At 36.9% G+C, this 19,070-nt stretch overlaps 2 protein-coding genes across 32 annotated transcripts in view; one reads left to right on the top strand and one right to left on the bottom strand.

Annotated features, from left to right (window-relative positions):
* Nucleotides 1–16,899, top strand: part of nrg1 (neuregulin 1) — a 190,284-nt gene extending 173,385 nt beyond the window's left edge. For 11 of the 31 annotated variants that reach the window (XM_087269835.1, XM_087269846.1, XM_087269834.1 and 8 more), the window contains 5 exons: nt 8,561–8,663; nt 8,803–8,917; nt 11,362–11,489; nt 11,773–11,973; nt 14,190–16,899. In XM_087269835.1, coding sequence (XP_087125961.1) covers nt 8,561–8,663; nt 8,803–8,917; nt 11,362–11,489; nt 11,773–11,973; nt 14,190–14,841 — 1,199 coding nt within the window. In that variant the 3' untranslated portion in view covers nt 14,842–16,899. 31 annotated transcript variants of the gene reach the window in all.
* tln1 (talin 1) overlaps nt 1–19,070 on the bottom strand; it is a 1,269,505-nt gene that overhangs the window by 50,525 nt on the left and 1,199,910 nt on the right. The gene's annotated exons all lie outside the window — the stretch shown is intronic.

Genomic DNA, 19,070 nt, shown 5'->3' with positions numbered 1-19,070 from the left:
TATATTATGAAAATAACACTGAATATTTGGTCAACGTGTACATTGTCACAATTTTATGTTACACTCGATTCAATTAGTTAAAAAAAATATCACAAAATTGTAATTTCCTTTTACTCCAAATTTATGCTTCATAAAAAAAGATGAGTTTGTCTGAATTACCTAGTAGAGTTGTTCTTCAGCATGTTCATGTTGCTTTTTTCAATATACACAATAATTCAAATGAAGTAATAATAAGGGTTTAGTGCTGTTAATTACACCAGCAGTAAGTCATGGAGACACATTTGCAGTAGCACACAAATGTCACTTTTTTCTGAGAATGACCCCAATTAAATTATCAAAGTGACCTTCCACAGTAATAACCACAATTATTTCAATTGAAATTCTTGAGGCACACTTTTCATAGTCTCTGAAGCCGATCTGCTCAGGGACCCTTGTAATTAGGGCTAAAAACACATAATTACACCATTAACACATAGAGATTCACAAGTTCCTCCTCTTATATTGAACTGCACATATATAGCATACCTCTGGGTGATATTTATTATCATGTCTGCATTTCAATAGGATGGTGAGGGAGGTTTTATATGGTGCAGACAGAAAATCTCCATCGATCTATCTAAAGTGCTGAAATAGCTAAATTTACTGGAGATCTGCGCAGACTATTAATAGTGTTTGCTGATGTGTCCTTCACAGGATGTGTCCTTCATCAGATACTCAGTGTCCAGAGCAGATTTATTACATGCCGCCTTGCAGGAAAGATCACGGCTATTAATTAATGAGGATATCATTGAACCAGTGTGTTATTATCTTATCAGAATTTTAATTCATATCCAAGTATGATCCTATATCTTAACATTTTACTTGAAGGGGTGTTCATATGACTGTCATTAATGTTGTATTATCATGATAGGACAAATAGAAACTAATTAGGCTTAGTGAAGGCTTATGACAACTGTCATTAAGCGTAAATTTGCTCAGTTGTCATTCTAAATCCAAAGATGCCATTGTTTATGTCTTTATCATGAAGAACATTAAAAATAAATCTGTCATAAACATGATTGTCATTAAGGCATTATAATTGTCTATTTATTTTATACAGCGTCATTATTATTTTTCTTGACCTCAACCCTTTGAATTTGTCATTTAAAAATTCATCAAATGTCATTAAATAATAATGACGGTGTAATAAAAGTATTTGACAGAGTATTGAGACTTTCACAGAATGTTATAATGATATAACGGCTTCACGACAATCATGTTTATGACTGATTTATGACAAGTTATGCTGTCTTGGTACAGGTTAAGATGTATTTGGTTATAACACGGCAAGGCAGTGGCGCAGTAGGTAGTGCTTTTGCTTACAGCAAGAAGGTTGCTGGTTTAAACCTCGGCTCAGTTGGCGTTTCTGTGTGGAGTTTGCATGTTCTCCATGCCTTCGCGTGGGTTTCCTCCGGGTGCTCCGGTTTCCCCCACAGTCCAAAGACATGCGGTACAAGTGAATTGGGTAAGCTAAAGTGTCCGTAGTGTATGAGTATGTGTGTGGATGTTTCCCAAAGATGGGTTGCGGCTGGAAGGGCATCCGCTGCGTAAAAACTTGCTGTATAAGTTGGCGGTTCATTCCGCTGTGGCAACCCCAGATTAATAAAAAGACTGAGCCGACAAGAAAATGAATGAATGAATGAATGGTTATAACACGTTGTCATAACAAAGAACAGTGTCATCTTTGCATTTACAATGACATAACAGATCTAAAGGCACTTAATAAGAGTTATCATAAGCAAGTATAAAATCTCAAGCCCGTAGCCAGGAGAGGTTCAGGGAAAGACTCCCCCTCCCCCCATTGACAAAGGTACAAAATTTGTCCATGTGCTCATTGTTCCTATTTTTACTGCTATCCCATTATAAATAGTGAAAACAGCTCAATAAAAATGGATTGGCTGTTGGCTGTCACTTCGGCGTGACTTCAGATAATTAATTTCGGTCAGTGCAAACAATTATTTCGGATTATTTTTAAGTCTAACATCTGCTGTGCAAGAAAACATACAATCAGACGTAAGTTAAGTCATATTTCACTACTGACTTGTATTGTTGTTAAATAGAAGAAAAAAAACATTCACAAACTTTTATTTTAAAATTTGGGTCAAAAAAAAAATTAAAAAGGCCTAAAGCACCAAAAACAGCCCATATTAAAGCTAATTTTTAATACCAATTAGTCTATTGTTTTTATCTATGATTATTATTATTATTATTTTATTATTCAAGTGACCAAATTCTGACCGAGGAAAGTTTTTAGGAAACATTTTTGATCCATCCATGTTATGATCACCAGTGGTGTAAAGTAACAAATTACAAATACTCTTTTGTTTGAGTAGTTTTTTCAGGAATTGTAATTCACTAAGTAGTTTTTAAATATGTACTTTTACTTTCCCTTGAGTACATTTTTAGTGCTGTATCGGTACTTTTACTTAACTACTTTCCTTCAAACCTGTAGTCACTACATTATTTTGTCTTGTCTATGGGGATTAGAAAAATCAGACCTGCAATTCCTGTCCAATCAAATCACACATAGAAGGTAAATCGCCTCATAATGAACTACTTCAAGAGATGGGTGCTTTACATTGCAGCAAACTGTTTGGAAGCATTAAAACTGTCCAAAAAGATATCCAAAATCTAATCTCAAAATCTAAAGTCAATGTCCAACAATTATCCTAAAATTAACCAAATAGCAACATCTTATGATGTTACAGCTTGAGGTTGTGTGGACGTTACTACTGTAATGTCAGTCAGATGTTAAATTTTGGTTGTCGTACCTGATGAAAAGATGTCAGTATTTAACGTCATTATGACGTTGGTTTAAGATGTTGTCTCGACGTTGGATTTTAGTCACTTTTTAACACAACCTAACAATAATCAAACATCAACATCATTTGATGACGATTTTTGGAAATCAAAGTAACTCTGTCCTTAGACGCTGGCTAGACATTGAATTTTGGTCACCTGACATCACAACCTAACCTAATATTAACGTCTTATGACATTGTGTGCCGCCTGGGCAATAACTAAATGCACTACATGATGTTATTTTTACACAATGTTACGTCACAGTGTAATACTCACTACTCGCTACTCTTGAGTACTTTTAAAAGGGCTACTTTTTACTCATACATTGAGTAATTTTTACAATAGATACTTTTACTCTACTTGCACTACATTTTTAGGCAAGTAAGGGTGCTTTTGAGTATGATTTGTCAGTACTCTTTTCACAACTGATGATCACCCAACAACAAGCTAATCCAGCTTTATATATATATATACTTCTTAAAATATCTTTAAAATGCAGTATTTAAAACTCATCATTAAATTAAGAAATTACATGATTAACTGTAAAAAGTCCCCCCCAAAAAAATAAATAAAAACAAATAAACAAGAACCACCCCTTTTACCTGGCTGGCTATGGGATTGAAACTCTATATTCATTGTCTTTTGAACACCTCCTTCAAGTAACGGTTTTGTTATATTTTAATCACATTATTCCACATTATGCATTGATCTCACATTGATGTAAATTTTTGAGAACGTGCTTTATGTCACGTTATATTTTCGTAACCTGTTTTTTTAGTGTGGAGATGAACAGGATCAGGTATCAGTTTAACAAGCAGCAGTGTTAGATTAGACGAATGAGAGATGCATGTGTTTAACAGCATGTTTAACATGTGCTGGTGTAATCACATGAATTAACACAGTCTGACTCTAGTGTAATGCGGAGGATCGATAACGATGCGACCGCAGTGACGTCTGCATGTGCATGTCATTGTGTCATAATGACAACCAACCATAAGTGTCTGTATATAGAGATGTGAATCACTATATACGTGTGATAAACCATCCACATATATGAATTTCTGAAAGCATTAAAGATGCATTGTCATGGTGGGTTGAAAGTCAAACGGATTAGGTTTGAATTGTTTTTTTACACTTTCAAATGTGTGTTTTTGTATCTGTGTAATGTATGCTCTACATGCCGAGATGATTTCAGGTGTTTTTGGAGGTGGTTGTTTGTGTGCAGTCAGTCAGAGTTGACATCACCGCTCAACTGTTTTATGTTTGTTTGTGTTTTGCTTTCTTTTCATTACCTTGTCTGCCTTGGCAGAACATCTTGGGATTGAATTTATGGGTATGAATCGTTCTTTCCTCCTAGTTTGCAGATCCGTAGGTCTAGAAGCTTGAGCCTGTTTCCTTCAACTTCAGCTGGTTTCCTTTTGCTCATGAAGGGATCAAACAGCCATAACAGATGATTGGCATCATTATCCTTTTATTACTGTATATATATATTCATATTAATGCACTGGACTTCAGATGGCTGCTTAGAGCCACTCTGCAGGTTTCTAGGGTTTTAGGCAAGAAAGTGAATAGCCGCTCTAAAGCATGAGATGCGCGGGGGGCATTAGCCTGCATGCTAGGAAGGATGTTGTTAATTATTCATCAAGACCTCTGATATCTTCCATTCAAGGCAGATATGAAAGCTCTCACAAACACACACACATACACATACACAGAGGCAGAAAAAATTTAAGAGAAGCCGTACTGCAGTAGTTATGCTGTGTTTAGATCCCTTCAGCTTTGCTTTGCCCTCCATTCATGCATCCCTGTACTTCAGCATGACACCTCATTCCTCATTTTCTTCCTCATTTTCTCCCATTTTTCTTCTTCTTCTCCTCTGTGTTTTATTGATGTCTGTACATAATGATTGTGTTTGAATGCATCATCAATATGTTTGCTGTATTAAAAGAAAGATTCAAGATAGAGAATCTTAACCAAATGGGTGGTAGCGTTTGCTCACAGGCTTCAAAAATATTTACTCTAACAGAGGTATACAGTAATCTGGGTCTTTAAAAAGCTCAATGAAGTTAAATGGACAACAAATTTTGATGACATCATCTTGTACTTAAGGGCGTATACAGTTTAATGACCAATCAAATGCTTTTTGAATGAGAATGCCTTTGCGATCATCCTTCAGAGTAAAAGCATTTTTAAATAATCAAAGTAGTGTCAAGTGTGTATAAACCTTCATGAGTTTCTTTTGTGTTTTGAACACTAAAGAAGATATTTTGAAGAATGCTAAAAACCTGTAACCGCTGGCTTCCATAGTAGCGAAAACAAAAATCGTGAAGGTCAATGGTTACTGGTTTCCAGCTTTTTTTAATATCTTCTTTTCAATTCAATGTGTGCAACGAAACTCATTAAGGTTTGTAATAAAGTGCTTAGTATACAGTGCATCTGGAAAGTATTCATAGTCTTCACTTTTTCCAAACTTTGTTACAGCCTTATTCAAAAATGTATTAAAACCATTTATTTCCTCAAAATTCTGCACACAATACCCCATAATGACAGTGTGAAAAAAAAATGTATTCAAAATTAAAAAACTGAAAATCACATGTACAGAAGTATTCACAGCCTTTGCCGTGAAGCTCTAAATTGAGCTCAGGTACAATCTGTCTTCACTGATCATTTTTGAGTTCACCTGTGGTAAATTCAGTTTGTTGGACATGATTTGAAAAGGCATACACCTGTCTAAATAAGGTCCCAGGGCATGTCAAAGCACAAACCAAGCATGAAGACTGAAGTCTTGTCTGTTCTGATGAGACTAAATATGAACTCTTTGGAGTGAATGCCAGGAATTACATTTAGAGAAAACCATGCATTGTTCATCACCAGGCTAATACCATCTTTACAGTGAAGCATGGTGGTGGCAGCATCATGCTGTGGGGATGTTTTTCAGCAGCTGGAACAGGAAGACTAGTCAGGATAGAGGGAAAGAAGAATGCAGCAATGTACAGAGACATCCTGAATGAAAACCTGCTTCAGAGTGCTCTTGATCTCAGACTGGGGCAACGGTTCATCTTCCAGCAGGACAATGACCCAAAGCACACCGCCAAAATATCAATGGAGTGCCTTCACAACAACTCTGTGAATGTCTTTGAGTGGCCTAGCCAGAGCCCAGAACTAAATCCTATTTAACATCTCTGGAGAGGTCTGAAAATGGCTGTACACCGTCGCTTCCAAACAAACCTGATAGAGCTTGAGGGGTACTGCAAAGAGCAGTGGGCAAAAATTCTCGAAGACAGGTTTATGGCATCATATTCAAAAACGACTTGAGGCTGTAATTGCTGCCAAAAGTGCATTATTGTAAGTATTGAGCAAGGGCTGTGAATACTTATGTACATGTGATTTATGAACGTATGTACTTATGGACTGGTTTTTCATTTTTAATAAATTTGCAACAATTTCAACAAAAAAAATTTTCACATTGTCATCATGGGGTATTGTGTGTAGAATTTTGAGAAAATAAAATAATTCAATCCATAAGTTATTTTGTTAGATAAGCTCCAGATTTGGCTTTAGTACTGACTAATCTCATTTATAAGCACAAATATAATATTGTATAGCTTCCTATCAAAAATATGAATTCAAAAGAGAGATTTGTGAAGGTTGTACTTATATATGCTGAGCAATGTAAGCAACTAACCTTTTAATACACCAAATTACTCAAATCTTGTTTTACCCTTTATGATATAAACCTGAGGTAAACTTTTCGCTGTAAAGAGTAAAAAAAAAAATAACTTAACTGTTTAAGAGCATTGTAAACGTTTTTATATTAAAAAAGTAATTTGTTATAAAATCACCGCCATTTTTTATTTATTTATTCAAAATGTTTAATTTGTAGAGATTTTTAGGGGCAAAATATTTGTAAAACATCATTACAGAAAATGTCCTCATGTTTGTAATTAGTGTTGGGGTAACTCATAACAAGTAACACAAGTTACTTAATAATATTACTTTAATAAGTAACAAGTTATGTAACATATTACTTTAAAAATTAAGTAATAATATTTGAGTTACTTTTTTAAAAAATGTAACTTGAGTTACTTTTGGATGAATTATTTCGCTTTTAAAAAGTATTTGTTGAATTAAAATGAGTGTAATCACATTGAATCGCAATCTAAGAGAGTGAGCTCCCCACGGGAACAGACAGAAACCAAGATGGCAAAGTTTTACATTTGTGTGTTGGATTATTCTCAATGCATGGAAGAAAAAGAGACTGTCTCAATAGACAGTGTTTCAACTGAACTAATAAGACAAAAAATACCAAAATAGCAAACACATTGATTTTAACTTGCATTAATCTGTATATACGGCATGTATAGCGTCCCAAAAGGTAACATTATTCTATTTTTTTTTAAGGTAAAATGAAGGTGTAGGTTATACAGTGTGTTGTTAAATGCAGAGCTCTTCTATTTAAAAAAAAAAAAAAGAAAGAAAAAAGAAAAATACCCTGCATGTTCTGAAAGAGATCAATCATCATGCAGGTATGAAAAAGAAACTCAAAAGTAACTACGTAACACATTACTTTCCATGAAAAGTAACTAAGTTACACAATTAGTTACTTTTTTGGGGAGTAACTCAATATTGTAATGCCTTACTTTCTAAAGTTACTTTCCCCAACCCTGTTTGCAAATCACAAGGGCCATTTTTTGCAGAGCTCCTCTATTTAAAAAAGAAAAATACCCTGCAAGATCTGAAAGAGATCAAGCCTCTGGCAGGTATGAAAAAGTAACTCAAAAGTAACGTGTAACATTACTTTCCATAAAAAGTTACTAAGTAATGCAATGTTACTTTTTGGGGGAGTAACTCAAAATTGTAATGCCTTACTTTTTAAAGCAACTTTCCCCGACACTGTTTGCAAAGCACAAGGGCCATTTTTTTCTTAGTGTGTTAGTATTAGAGCAATTTAAAATCTATTTCTGTTAAAATTATGTTTATGTTTTTACCAATAGTAAGCAAAATAGTTCATGAATGACATGTAAACCAAGGTTCCACTCAAACATGTACATCAACACAAGAAAATTGTGCTTGTGAAGCAATTTCAATGGATCTTTAGTCTTAAAAAAAATAACTTTATTTTTATTTGTCCTACCAGCCTGTGAGTTTGCGCTGCTACTAATTCATGACTTTTTATTAAAGCCTTCAGCATTCCATTTGTACCGACAAACGTATAGTATAAACACAAATAGACCAAGAAATCAACAATGCAAAAACACCAAATGTGAATCAGTTCTTTTATCAGCTGAAGGCTTCAATAAATTCAGTCATTCGATGTTGTGATCTAAACCTCATAAATGAGTGAAATGCATGACTGTTGAGTGTTAAAGACATCCCAGAGCCCTCGGGCCCTGCAGGGTTTGCATTTCATGTCATTTGCGATGACATGATGATTCTGAACTGACCTTGAATTAACACGTCCTGTTGTCTCCTCCCGCCCCTCTCAGCGAAAACTCCATCCTGAGATCAATAAACATCTGTGTGTCCCAGTAGCATTAAACCCTTTCTAATTTAAAGTGTCACTGGAAAACAAACATGTGTGACAGCTTGTGTTCTTACTTGGAAACCATTGCTAACATCGCTGTTTAAAATATTCCAAGTAAGAATGTGACTGAGATGTGTGTGATGGGTGTTTGTGTTTTACCTGGACGCTTCAAAAGCAGTCTGTCCTCTCTTCCAGAAGCTGAGGAGCTCTATCAGAAACGCGTTTTGACTATAACAGGCATCTGCATCGCTCTTCTAGTTGTTGGCATCATGTGTGTGGTGGCTTACTGCAAAACAAAGTAATTCCCATTTTGAAATGTCTGTTTTAGTTTGTTTGTACTAATGTTTTACTCAAAAACTAAAATGAATCATATGAATTTCTGATAGTTGTTGAAATGCAATGTCCTCCCGTCTAAGAGCTGTTTTTTACGCATGTAGGAAACAACGGAAAAAGCTACATGATCGTTTGCGGCAGAGTTTACGAGAGCGAAACGCTGCAGCCAAAGGCCCTCAACACCCTCACCCTCCACCGGAAAACCTGCAGCTGGTCAATGTGAGTATCGTCATTGCACAGATCAGACAATCAGCAGGGTTATGATGATACACTCAAAAAATGACTTTTGCCAACATAGGTTCATTCTGAAAACATACACCTACAGTATATACATTTCTGAAGATCGCGAATTATGTAGCCAGAGGTACATATGGCTGCATTTAAAATGAATGATACAGCGCAGTATGATGCCGTTCTTTTTGCGCTTACTAGCTGACGGCTTACAGCCGTATGGACGATTTCTCACTGTTATCAGTTTGTCCAGTTAGCTCACCATGTATGTTGGCAGACTTGAGAGGCAGAGAGGATTTGACTAAAGAGTCGGATAAAGAATCGTTTCAGACAGCAGGTAAGACAAAAACAGAACCAAAAAATAAAATAAACAAGTAAATAACAGGGTGAGAATGTGGTTAAATTTTAAAACATGGTAATAATCAGGCGAGGGGTTTGTTTTTTCTGGATTGCTTTTTAAAAACCGTTGGTTAGGTTTAGGGAAATGGGTGGGCGCTGGTCAATTGGTGCTTTTAAAAACAATGTTATGGCCCATTTCCACTTAGTGGTACAGTACAGGTCGGTATGGCTCACCTTTATCAGGCTTGCGTTTCCACTGCTTAAAGGATACCAATGGTACTTTTTGTTGGGTGTGGTGTACGACAAAGTTTCAGTCGACGACATTCAAACTCGAGAAAATGTCAAAGTAAAGCTGTACGGGTTGTTCACATATCATATGAGAAGCACTTCTCACAAAACAGAGGCTTTATACACATTAAAACTTGAATAAATGTTCATAACTAACCTTTTTATGAACATGATTTGATTATAACTGCAGATCAATGATACGGCGGAGTAGCCCACTATAACGTCTGCAATTATATAAAATAAATAAATGCAACATATATAAACATATACCTTACAGTGTCCGATATGTTACTAATTACAGAAAAAATTAGACTCCGCATACATTTAGTCCTTATTTGGGTTCAAAAACAACACGCAACATATAGCCCACAAACCTCTAATCTGTATCTTTAATCTTCACCAGCACTTGTAACCTCTGTTAGAAAGTAATTCCATCATTTCGAGTTCATAATAGTCCAGAAGGTGATGCTAATAGTTAAACATTGCAGTTTGTTCATGTTTAGGGTTGCAGAAGCATCATCTGCTGCTGTTTTTTCATGCTTCAGTCTTACATGTTCGTTTATGACGGGATCGGATGTCAGAAGCTCTTCATTGACCACATGCACGTTATTATCATCAGCTTAAGAAGTGTGTTATTTCAAATATAGACACATGGCGAGCACAAGCAAGAAAACGAAAATGCTCTCGCTTTAGACGGCCTTGTAAAAAAGTACAGGGCACAGGGAAGATTCTGCTCTTCTTCTTGGCTTTGTGGCTGTTCATCAAGACAACCACAATGTCTGTTTAAGCTTGGGTCGACCATGGCTTGTTATTATATGTATATATTATTATGGTGTAATGTCTCGGCTGTGTATAAAAACATAGCGGTTCCTTTGTTTTCATTCTGGCTTGTTGCACGAGCGAGTGACGTAAATCTGTAAACTAATGCCGTTTAGTTGCACGTCTAGCTCCACCTTTTGGTGCCCTTTTGTTCTGCTAGTTACCCTTTGCAAGGGATACCCAAAAAGTGGTAAGTAACAGTTTGATTTTTGGTACCTTTTGACAGTGAAAAGGACCATAAAAGCATACTGAACCGAACAGTACTGTAACACTCAGTGAAAACAAGCCCTTAGATGGGATTAGGGAAGGAAGAGGGTGAGTCAGTCGATCGGCCAGTCGACAGGGACCTCTGGTGGATTTACGCAGGCGCGAATGGTTCTCATGAGAGAAATTTGAGATCTGAAAGAGTACAAAGCAGCCAAAATTGCAAAAAAGCATAGCTCCTGGGACATATTTAGCACTCTCCAGAAATGTATATAGAGGTTGACTTTTGCTGCTTGTTCAAACTACTTCTTTAAAATGAGTTGAAACATCTCAAATGTTAAGTTTCTTGTCTCTTGTTTTCGGAGGAAAATGGACTTATTTCATGTTCATTCCACTTAAATTTAAAGTTAACTTAATTGATTTGTGTAGGGACAACATGAAGGAATTATGTGGAACCCAACATTCTTTACAGTGTATGCTGATATATGATGCTTGATATAATTAAATGGATGCTTGATATAATAAAATCATCCAGTAATGATGCTGTAGCAAGATCTCAATAAGGTTCTTTATCTTGTCATCTTTTTAGGAAAAGATTGCACCATTTGTGTTAGAATAAAAGACAAGACGCCCCATTTTGGTGTCTTTGTCAATTAATATTTACAAAAGAGAAGTTCTTTAACTAGAAATCATATTAGAAGCAAATAAAGACAAGTGTATTACAGTGTGTGGTGAAATAAAAACTGTGGTACAGCAATTAACCTTTTGGCATTTGCTTTCAGCATTACATGCCGACGAATCCTGTCCCAGCTCATATGACAGACAAAGAAGCGGAAACATCACTCTCCACAAATGAGTTCACATCACCAACACATCCGTCCACAGCCATCACTCACTCATCTAGCCAATGGTAAAGTATAATCCCAAATCTTAACCACAACACAACATTACTAGCAAGAAATTGCGAAGCATAAAATGTGAAAGCAAGTATTATTGATAAATTGCAAGCAGCTTTACAGTAAGTGAAATTTTAGGTAAACTGCAAGTCATTCTACATCGAATTCTTTAATTAAAACCAATAATCAATTAATGCTGTCTGGCACTTCTGTATAAATAAACATGAAGAAATGTTATGAATTTGAATGTGAAGAATACATGTGTGAAGTGTGGCTTTGTCTTGGTTTTTCTTGCAGCTGGAGTAATGGCAAAGCAGAGAGTGTGGTTTCTGATAGTCATGCAGTCCTGATGAAGCCATCAGCTGAGAACTGTCAGCACGGGACACCTAGTCACAGGGGCCGTCTGAACGCTACTGGAGGTGTCCATCAGCTCAATGATTACCTAAAGAACTCCAGAGAAGCCCAGGGCTCCAACAGAGACTCTCCTTACAGCGAGAGGTACCATTACTCTTGCAGGATTCCCTTCCTCTTTACTGATTATTTGGGCTTTCGCACTAGAGGAACTCATAGTTCACAAGTTACAGAACTATTGGCAGAACCACAGTTCTAGGAACACTGTTTGGGGGAACAACCGTTTGGAAAGTTAGCACAAAAGGAACTACAGTACAGTACATTGGCATAATGATTGGGCGAATGCATCTCATATAAAACACTCACACAGGTCTTGTACAAGTTTTAGAAGACATACACATTCAAAAAGCTACAATCACTGTTGTGTTCTTTACTCAGCCTTGATTATACAGGGGTCAACATTTGAAGTGGATCAACAATGTTTTTCAGAATTGTCCTAAGACAAGAATCTTCAATAGTCTTGAGATCAACATTTGATGAAAGGTTTTGATCCACTTCAAATGCCAAGCACTCTATGTAGCATTACAATTTGTCAATGTAGGTAAGTTAGTCTTCCTTTTTGCAATTTCAGTCATGTAACATATACAGTTAAGCCTGAAATTATTCATATCCCAGTTTTGTTGAATGCTTCATGCCCCATCACTTCAGAATTCCTGCTGTTAGTGTGAATGCAATCAGGAAAATGATCTTGGGGTGAGGGGGGAGGGGGGGTTGAATAGCTATTTTGGGTCTGGGCCTGGTTGCTAGTTCCTATTACTAAGTTCTTGTAACTACCTGGTGCTAAAGCCTCCAATTTGAGGATGTGTTTAAACCCGGGGTCTTCAATTGAGCTCCTGGAGGGCCAGTTTCATGCTAATTTAGCATGCTAAAGATCACACAGTATGAGCAGCACTTAAGAATTTGTAATCTCTCGTGGGTCTGAAGTGGGACCTGCAATATCTTAGTATTTAACGGTTTGCCTCAAAAATCTCACTTTTTTGCAAGGCCTTGCAGTCCTGACAAATATGTGTTGTTTGTTTTGCTTATTGTAACAAAAAGTCTAGGATATTTAGGTTTAAGATCCTAGGTTTTAAGATCTTAGGTTTAGGATCCTAAAATTGTTAGCTGGGCTACAGGATGTGAAAACCAATTTACATTGTTGTCATTCTAATCATGTTTCCTGTTTGTCATCTTAAAGCTAATAACCCATTATCATACACACACATACAGTTGAAGTTTTTTCAACTGTTTTTCAAGTTTTTTCCTTTGAGTTTTTTTTCCTCTTTTTTAAAATATTTCCCAAATGATGTTTAACAGAGCAAGGGAATTTTCAAAGTATGTCTGATAATATTTTTTATTCTGAAGAAAGACTTTTTTGTTTTATTTCGGCTAGCTTAATCACACTGTCCTGCCTAGTTAACCTAATTAACCTCTTTAAGCCTTTAAATGTCACTTTAAGCTGTATAGACGTGCCTTGAAAAATATCCAGTCAAATATCATGTACTGTCATCATGGCAAAGATAAAATAATTCAGTTATTAGAGACGAGTCATTAAAACTGTTATGTTTGGAAATGTGTTGAAAAGAATCTACCCTCAGTTAAACAGAAATTGGGGAAAAATAAACAGGGGGTTAATAACTCTGACTTCAACAATATTTTACTGTAGTGTGATACGGTTGCATACACTCTAAGAAATTCTGGGTTTTTTAAACCCAAATTGGGTAAAAGATGGACTAACCCAAACATTGGGTTAAATTTTGGTCCTATTAATTTGATTTAAAAATAAATGAACTCAGCAGTTGGATTAGTCTCTATTACACCCAGAATTGGTTTAAAAAAAAAAACAGTGTTGTTTAGAGCAGGGGTGCCCAAACTTGGTCCTGGAGGACTGTTAAGCAGCAGATTTTACCTCCAACCCAAATTAAAGATGCCTGAACCAACTCTTACTAGGTATACTACAAAGTTCCTGGCAGGTGTGTTGAAGAAAGTTGGAATTAAACTCTACAGGACACTGACCCTCCAGGACCGAGTTCAGAGTATAGAACAATGGTCTCATACTCAATTCCTGGAGGGCCACGGCTCTGCATTGTTTAGCTCCAACCACCTCCAACTGACCCCTGCTTAATAGTCTCAAGTAGTCCTGAACAGCTTGATTAGTTGAATTAGCTGTGTTTGACTAGGATTGGAGCGAAACTGTGCAGAGCTGAGGCCCTCCAGAAATCAAGTTTGAGACCTATAGTATAAAAGCTTCTCCAATATTTTTAAATCAATGATGAGGCATTCATATGTCATGCTTTGTAATAAAAACCTGTTTCCTCCACCAGGTATGTTTCAGCCATGACTACCCCGACCCGTCTGTCCCCTGTGGGGCTTCTCTCGCCGGTGACGCCGTCCTCTCCTCCCTCAGAGATGTCAGCTCCTCTCTCCAGCCTGGCGACCTCCGTCCCATCCATGTTAACCAGTCCCTCTGGAGAAGAGGAGCGTCCTCTGCTGTTCCGGACACCACCAATCCTGCGTGACAAATCTGCTTCAACCCAAGGCCGTAAATCAGGCCATAATCTCCGTAACTCCGCCCACTACAATCACGGCCTGGACATCCCCAGCCCTCCACCCAGCCCGCTGCATATAGAGGAGGAGATTGATTGTTTAGAGCAGTACAAAAGCACATCTGTCCCGTCCTCCGCCCCGCACAGCCCCAGCGCCGCAAGAACTCAACCGAGTGGTCAAGCGGCGCCTGAGCAAGCGGTTAGTGGCAGTAACTCAGAGAGCAGCAGCTCAGAGAGCGAGACCGAGGATGAACGGGTGGGCGAGGACACGCCGTTTCTGGGCTTACAGAACCCTCTGGCCGCTGGTTCGCTTGTTCTGGACGGGCTAGAGGGCAGCAGAACTAACCCCGCGCTGCACCTCTCACCGCAACACGAGCTGCAGAACAGACTAACAGCCGTCATGGCCAACCAGGATCCTATAGCTGTGTGAAAATGCATCCAAGAAGAAAAACAAATCACCACTAAACCTTTATTTTCTATAATTAAGTATTTGCGAAAGAAAAACGTCGACTTTTATTTTAGCGATGTAGTAAAAACAAAGACTTTTATAACGTGTACAATGTGTGTGTCATGGAAAAAAAAGTGCCATTCACATGTAGCTGAGGTCACAGTATTTCAAATGGCAGAAAAAATATAATAAATGGTGCCTTTTAATTTCAGAACTGCATTATGACACTGGGCCATATATTCATGACTTTGAAGCAACTAAATAAATTCTGTGACTGAGAGATGAAGAAAAAAAAAAATCCACCAGCACTCCATGTCTGAATTCTTGCGTTCGGATTAAAGTGTAAATGTGCGTCAGGATCCTCTAACCTAGTGTTTTTCAGTCCTGATAATGGGAACCCACTTCAACATTTTGCTTTAATTCTGTCTTATTTAACCCATCGATTCATATCATCAGCTCCATGAACTGAACTGTGTCTAATAAGAGAGCTGTGGGTCGCCATTAATTGCGTTAATTATTTGCGTTTTGATTTCAAATATGTGAGGCTGCTGCAAACTGAAAACGAGACAATTCAAAAAGCTCTAAACATGCTACAAACACATTCACAATGTACAATCAGCTATTAATCCAATATAATCACGTTATTCCGTTTGATATTATACTGTAGGTGAAGCAGACGTTGATGTTTTCTGAATCATGACTGAATATATGGCTCACTATGTCGATCGGCTACTCGAGGGAAGTTCTAGCACCACTTTTATGATAATGACGTCATTTTTATTCCTTATATTTTATTTTATTTTATTAGTTATCGTCCAGATCATTTTTGTTTTAACGTTTGTCCTATCCATGTAGAATGTTACATTATATTCAAAGCGTTCCTTTGTGTCATGTTTATCATGTGTGATCATTTAAAGAAAAACAAATCACCTGTTGTACAGTATTTTATGTTTGCGTCACTACAGAAACGTACGTATTCACAAGGTTTTACTGACAATATCCTCAGACAGTCTATCTTGCTAACGCGAAGAACTGGTCACACAAATAACACTCTTACCCTGGAGCTCATATAAAGCTCACGCTCTAGATTGTGAAGGCTTTTCCTCCCTACGTTTTCTTTTTTTGTTTTCATTCATGAAATGTGGCCCATTTTATTGTATTTATTTTCTTTATTTATTTGTTATTTATTTATTTATTATTTGGACCTTACGGAATCTAGCATTTATAAATACATTTATATTTTAATAGCAATGATATTACGAGAAAAAAAAAATGGGTGCATAAAAATATTTTGTGTTTTTTTTTTCTTTCGTTCGTTCTTATTTTTTCTTCTCATCACTCCATGATATATTTGTGTGTTATTTTGCCTTTTAAGCCTAGACTCTTGTTATCTAACATTCTGTCATTCAAACTCTCATTCAGAAACAATAAATGTTCACCTTGACAAATATATATGAACCTGATTGTACAATTAAAATGAGCTGAAATGCTTCTGGGACAATTGAAAAATGCCTTTCTTCTAATGCTTTTAACATTTGATGTAACTATTCAGACCAGCTTTGAGTTGTTCTGATTTTAGTTATTTTTTAATAACAATGTGCTGACAGATGGTTTAAAGGTTCCACTTCATCATCATCATCATGCTTTTAGAAATGGCTGTTCGTTTAATCTTGGTTAATACTTTTGCAGAAATATTTCTAACAAGGTACAGTATAAGACGTCTGATCTTTAAATGCATCAATGTTCCAGCAGATTTGGGCTTATTGTTCGATAACTACATTGCTAATGAAGATATGAAGCACAGGACAGATGCTCTTCTCGGAGAGAAAAAATGTGGTTCTGATATCTGCATGAGCACATGAGGACAAACACGGGCATGTGCACAACACACACACACACACACACACACACATGCAAAACAAGCATGGTCAGCCATGTCGGTCAAGACATGACCACATCCTATCTGAGAACAAAATGTTCATTTTCATCTGCTCTTGTGTGAACAACTCTATAAAATATCTGATCGCTGTGAGAGCTTTACTTTGTGTTGTATCTCTTTATTTTCGCAGTGTCTCATTCTGTAAAGAAGTGGTAAGCTCTTTAAACGAGTTGCAAAAGTTAGATGGCAGTCGTAACTCAGACACAATTATTGGCTTTTGAACTGATCAGGTTTATTTAGTTCCTTATTTGTTCTGCGCTCGCTGGCTGGCCAAAGTTGTGAAATTCATTTCGATCCAAGATTTATTGTTTGTGCTACATGGCAATTTCACAGTAAGGATGGCAAAACTGGAAATGAGGACTCCTCTCTACAATTCTTCAGCATATTGGCAAAGTTTGGTATGTATTGTCACACAAAGTCCACTGAAGTAGGCCTACAGTTGAAGTCAGAATTATTAGCCCCCCTGTTTATTTTTTTTTTTCCCCCCAATTTCTGTTTAACGGAGGGAAGATTTTTATTTTCAAAATATTTTTAAACATAATAGTTTTAATAACTCATTTTTTAACAACTGATTCATTTTATCTTTGTCATAATGACAGTAAATAATATTTTTCAAGACACTTCTATACAGCTGAAAGTGACATTTAAAGGCTTAACTGGGTTAATTAGGTTTATTAGGCAGGTTAAGGTAATTAGGCAAGTTATTGTATTACGATGGTTTGTTCTGTAGACTATCGAAAATATATAGCTTAAAGCGGCTAATAATTTTGACCTTAAAATGGTTCAAAAAAATTAAAAACTGCTTTTATTCTAGCCGAAATAAAACAAATAAGACTTTCTTCAGAAGAAAAAATATTATCAGGCATACTGTGAAAGTGTCCTTGCTCCGTTAAACATCATTTGGTAAATATTTTAAAAAGAAAAAAAATAAATCAATCAATAGAGGCTAATAATTCTGACTTCAACTGTATATGAAACTTGGGACGATTTAAAGCACAGGACTAGACAAAGAAATATTTATTAATCCACATTCACATTCAGGAACCCATTTCAAGAACACTAATGATATTTAGTTTAGTAAGGTAGTTTACTATAAAATGCTGACTGAAAAATTACGGATAATACAGTAGATGCATTTGGACTGGTATAGACAACGTCAAGTATTCACAGATGACTAGCCTGCAGGCACAGGACGCCAACGTGACGTCATACTGACGTTGTACCCCACATAACCTTTTTGATTGGATTTTGTTTGGAAATGAAAATCAGGTTGATGGCAGAACCCAACGTCAGGCCGACATCAATGTCCAACCTAAAAATCAACCTCAAATTAACCAAATAACAACGTCTAATCATGTTACATCTTGACATTGTGTGGATGTTACCACTAAGACATCTATCAGACATTGAAGTTTAGTCACTCTCCAGCACAACCAAATATCAACGTAATTTGACGTTGTTATTGGACGTCAAAATAAGGTCCTTAGATGCTGGCTATTGAATTTTGGTCACGTCATGACCTAAATCTAACCTAACGTCCTATAATGTTGTGTGCTTGCTGGATATAGACTCAACTTAATATGCATAAGATAATGTACAATAAAATGTATAACATTTGAATAAAAAAGAATAACATTCCCACATAGCAAAATTTCTCTGGCCCAGCTCTGGCCCACACAATCAGGTTTTGCTTGGCCCACATGCCGCAGTGAATTACAGTACATGACTGGACCAAATCTGGCTTCCAGACAAGGGCCAAACACAGACCATATCTGGGCCAATTAAGTCTCAGCCAAGTTAATAAGTCATAACTGGGCCTGAACTGGGCCAGATAGGTTGGTGTGTCACGATTGCAATGAAATTGATAAACCCATGGAGTGATGTGCTTTAGGCACACTATGGGCACGCTTTTTCTCAAAGTGACCTGATAGGTAGAATTTTTTTTTTCTTTACTCAAAAATGATTTTAGTGTATTTTAAATGTGGGTCAAGACTGGCCAAACTCACATGGCCCACTTATCAAATTTTTAAATCTGGGCCAAATACTACGTTTTTCATCTGGCCCAAATCTTGTGTGCCGCCTTAAAAACGGTGCCACCTCTGCCAAACCCGGGCCATGTTTGGCCCACACGCTGTATGCCAGTGCCGGATGAATGCCTGCTGTGCCAGCTTTTTGCCAAATCTGGGCCAGAATTCTTTGCTACTAAGGTAACAGTCTCAGTGGAGCAGCTCGTAAGACGCATGACAACATATTTTGACACGTTCGAGCATGA

Source organism: Danio rerio, chromosome 10 (genome assembly GCF_052040795.2).
Source record: "Danio rerio strain M-AB ecotype USA chromosome 10, GRCz13ab, whole genome shotgun sequence".
Lineage (NCBI taxonomy): Eukaryota > Metazoa > Chordata > Actinopteri > Cypriniformes > Danionidae > Danio > Danio rerio.
This window is presented reverse-complemented; position numbering and strand designations above follow the sequence as displayed.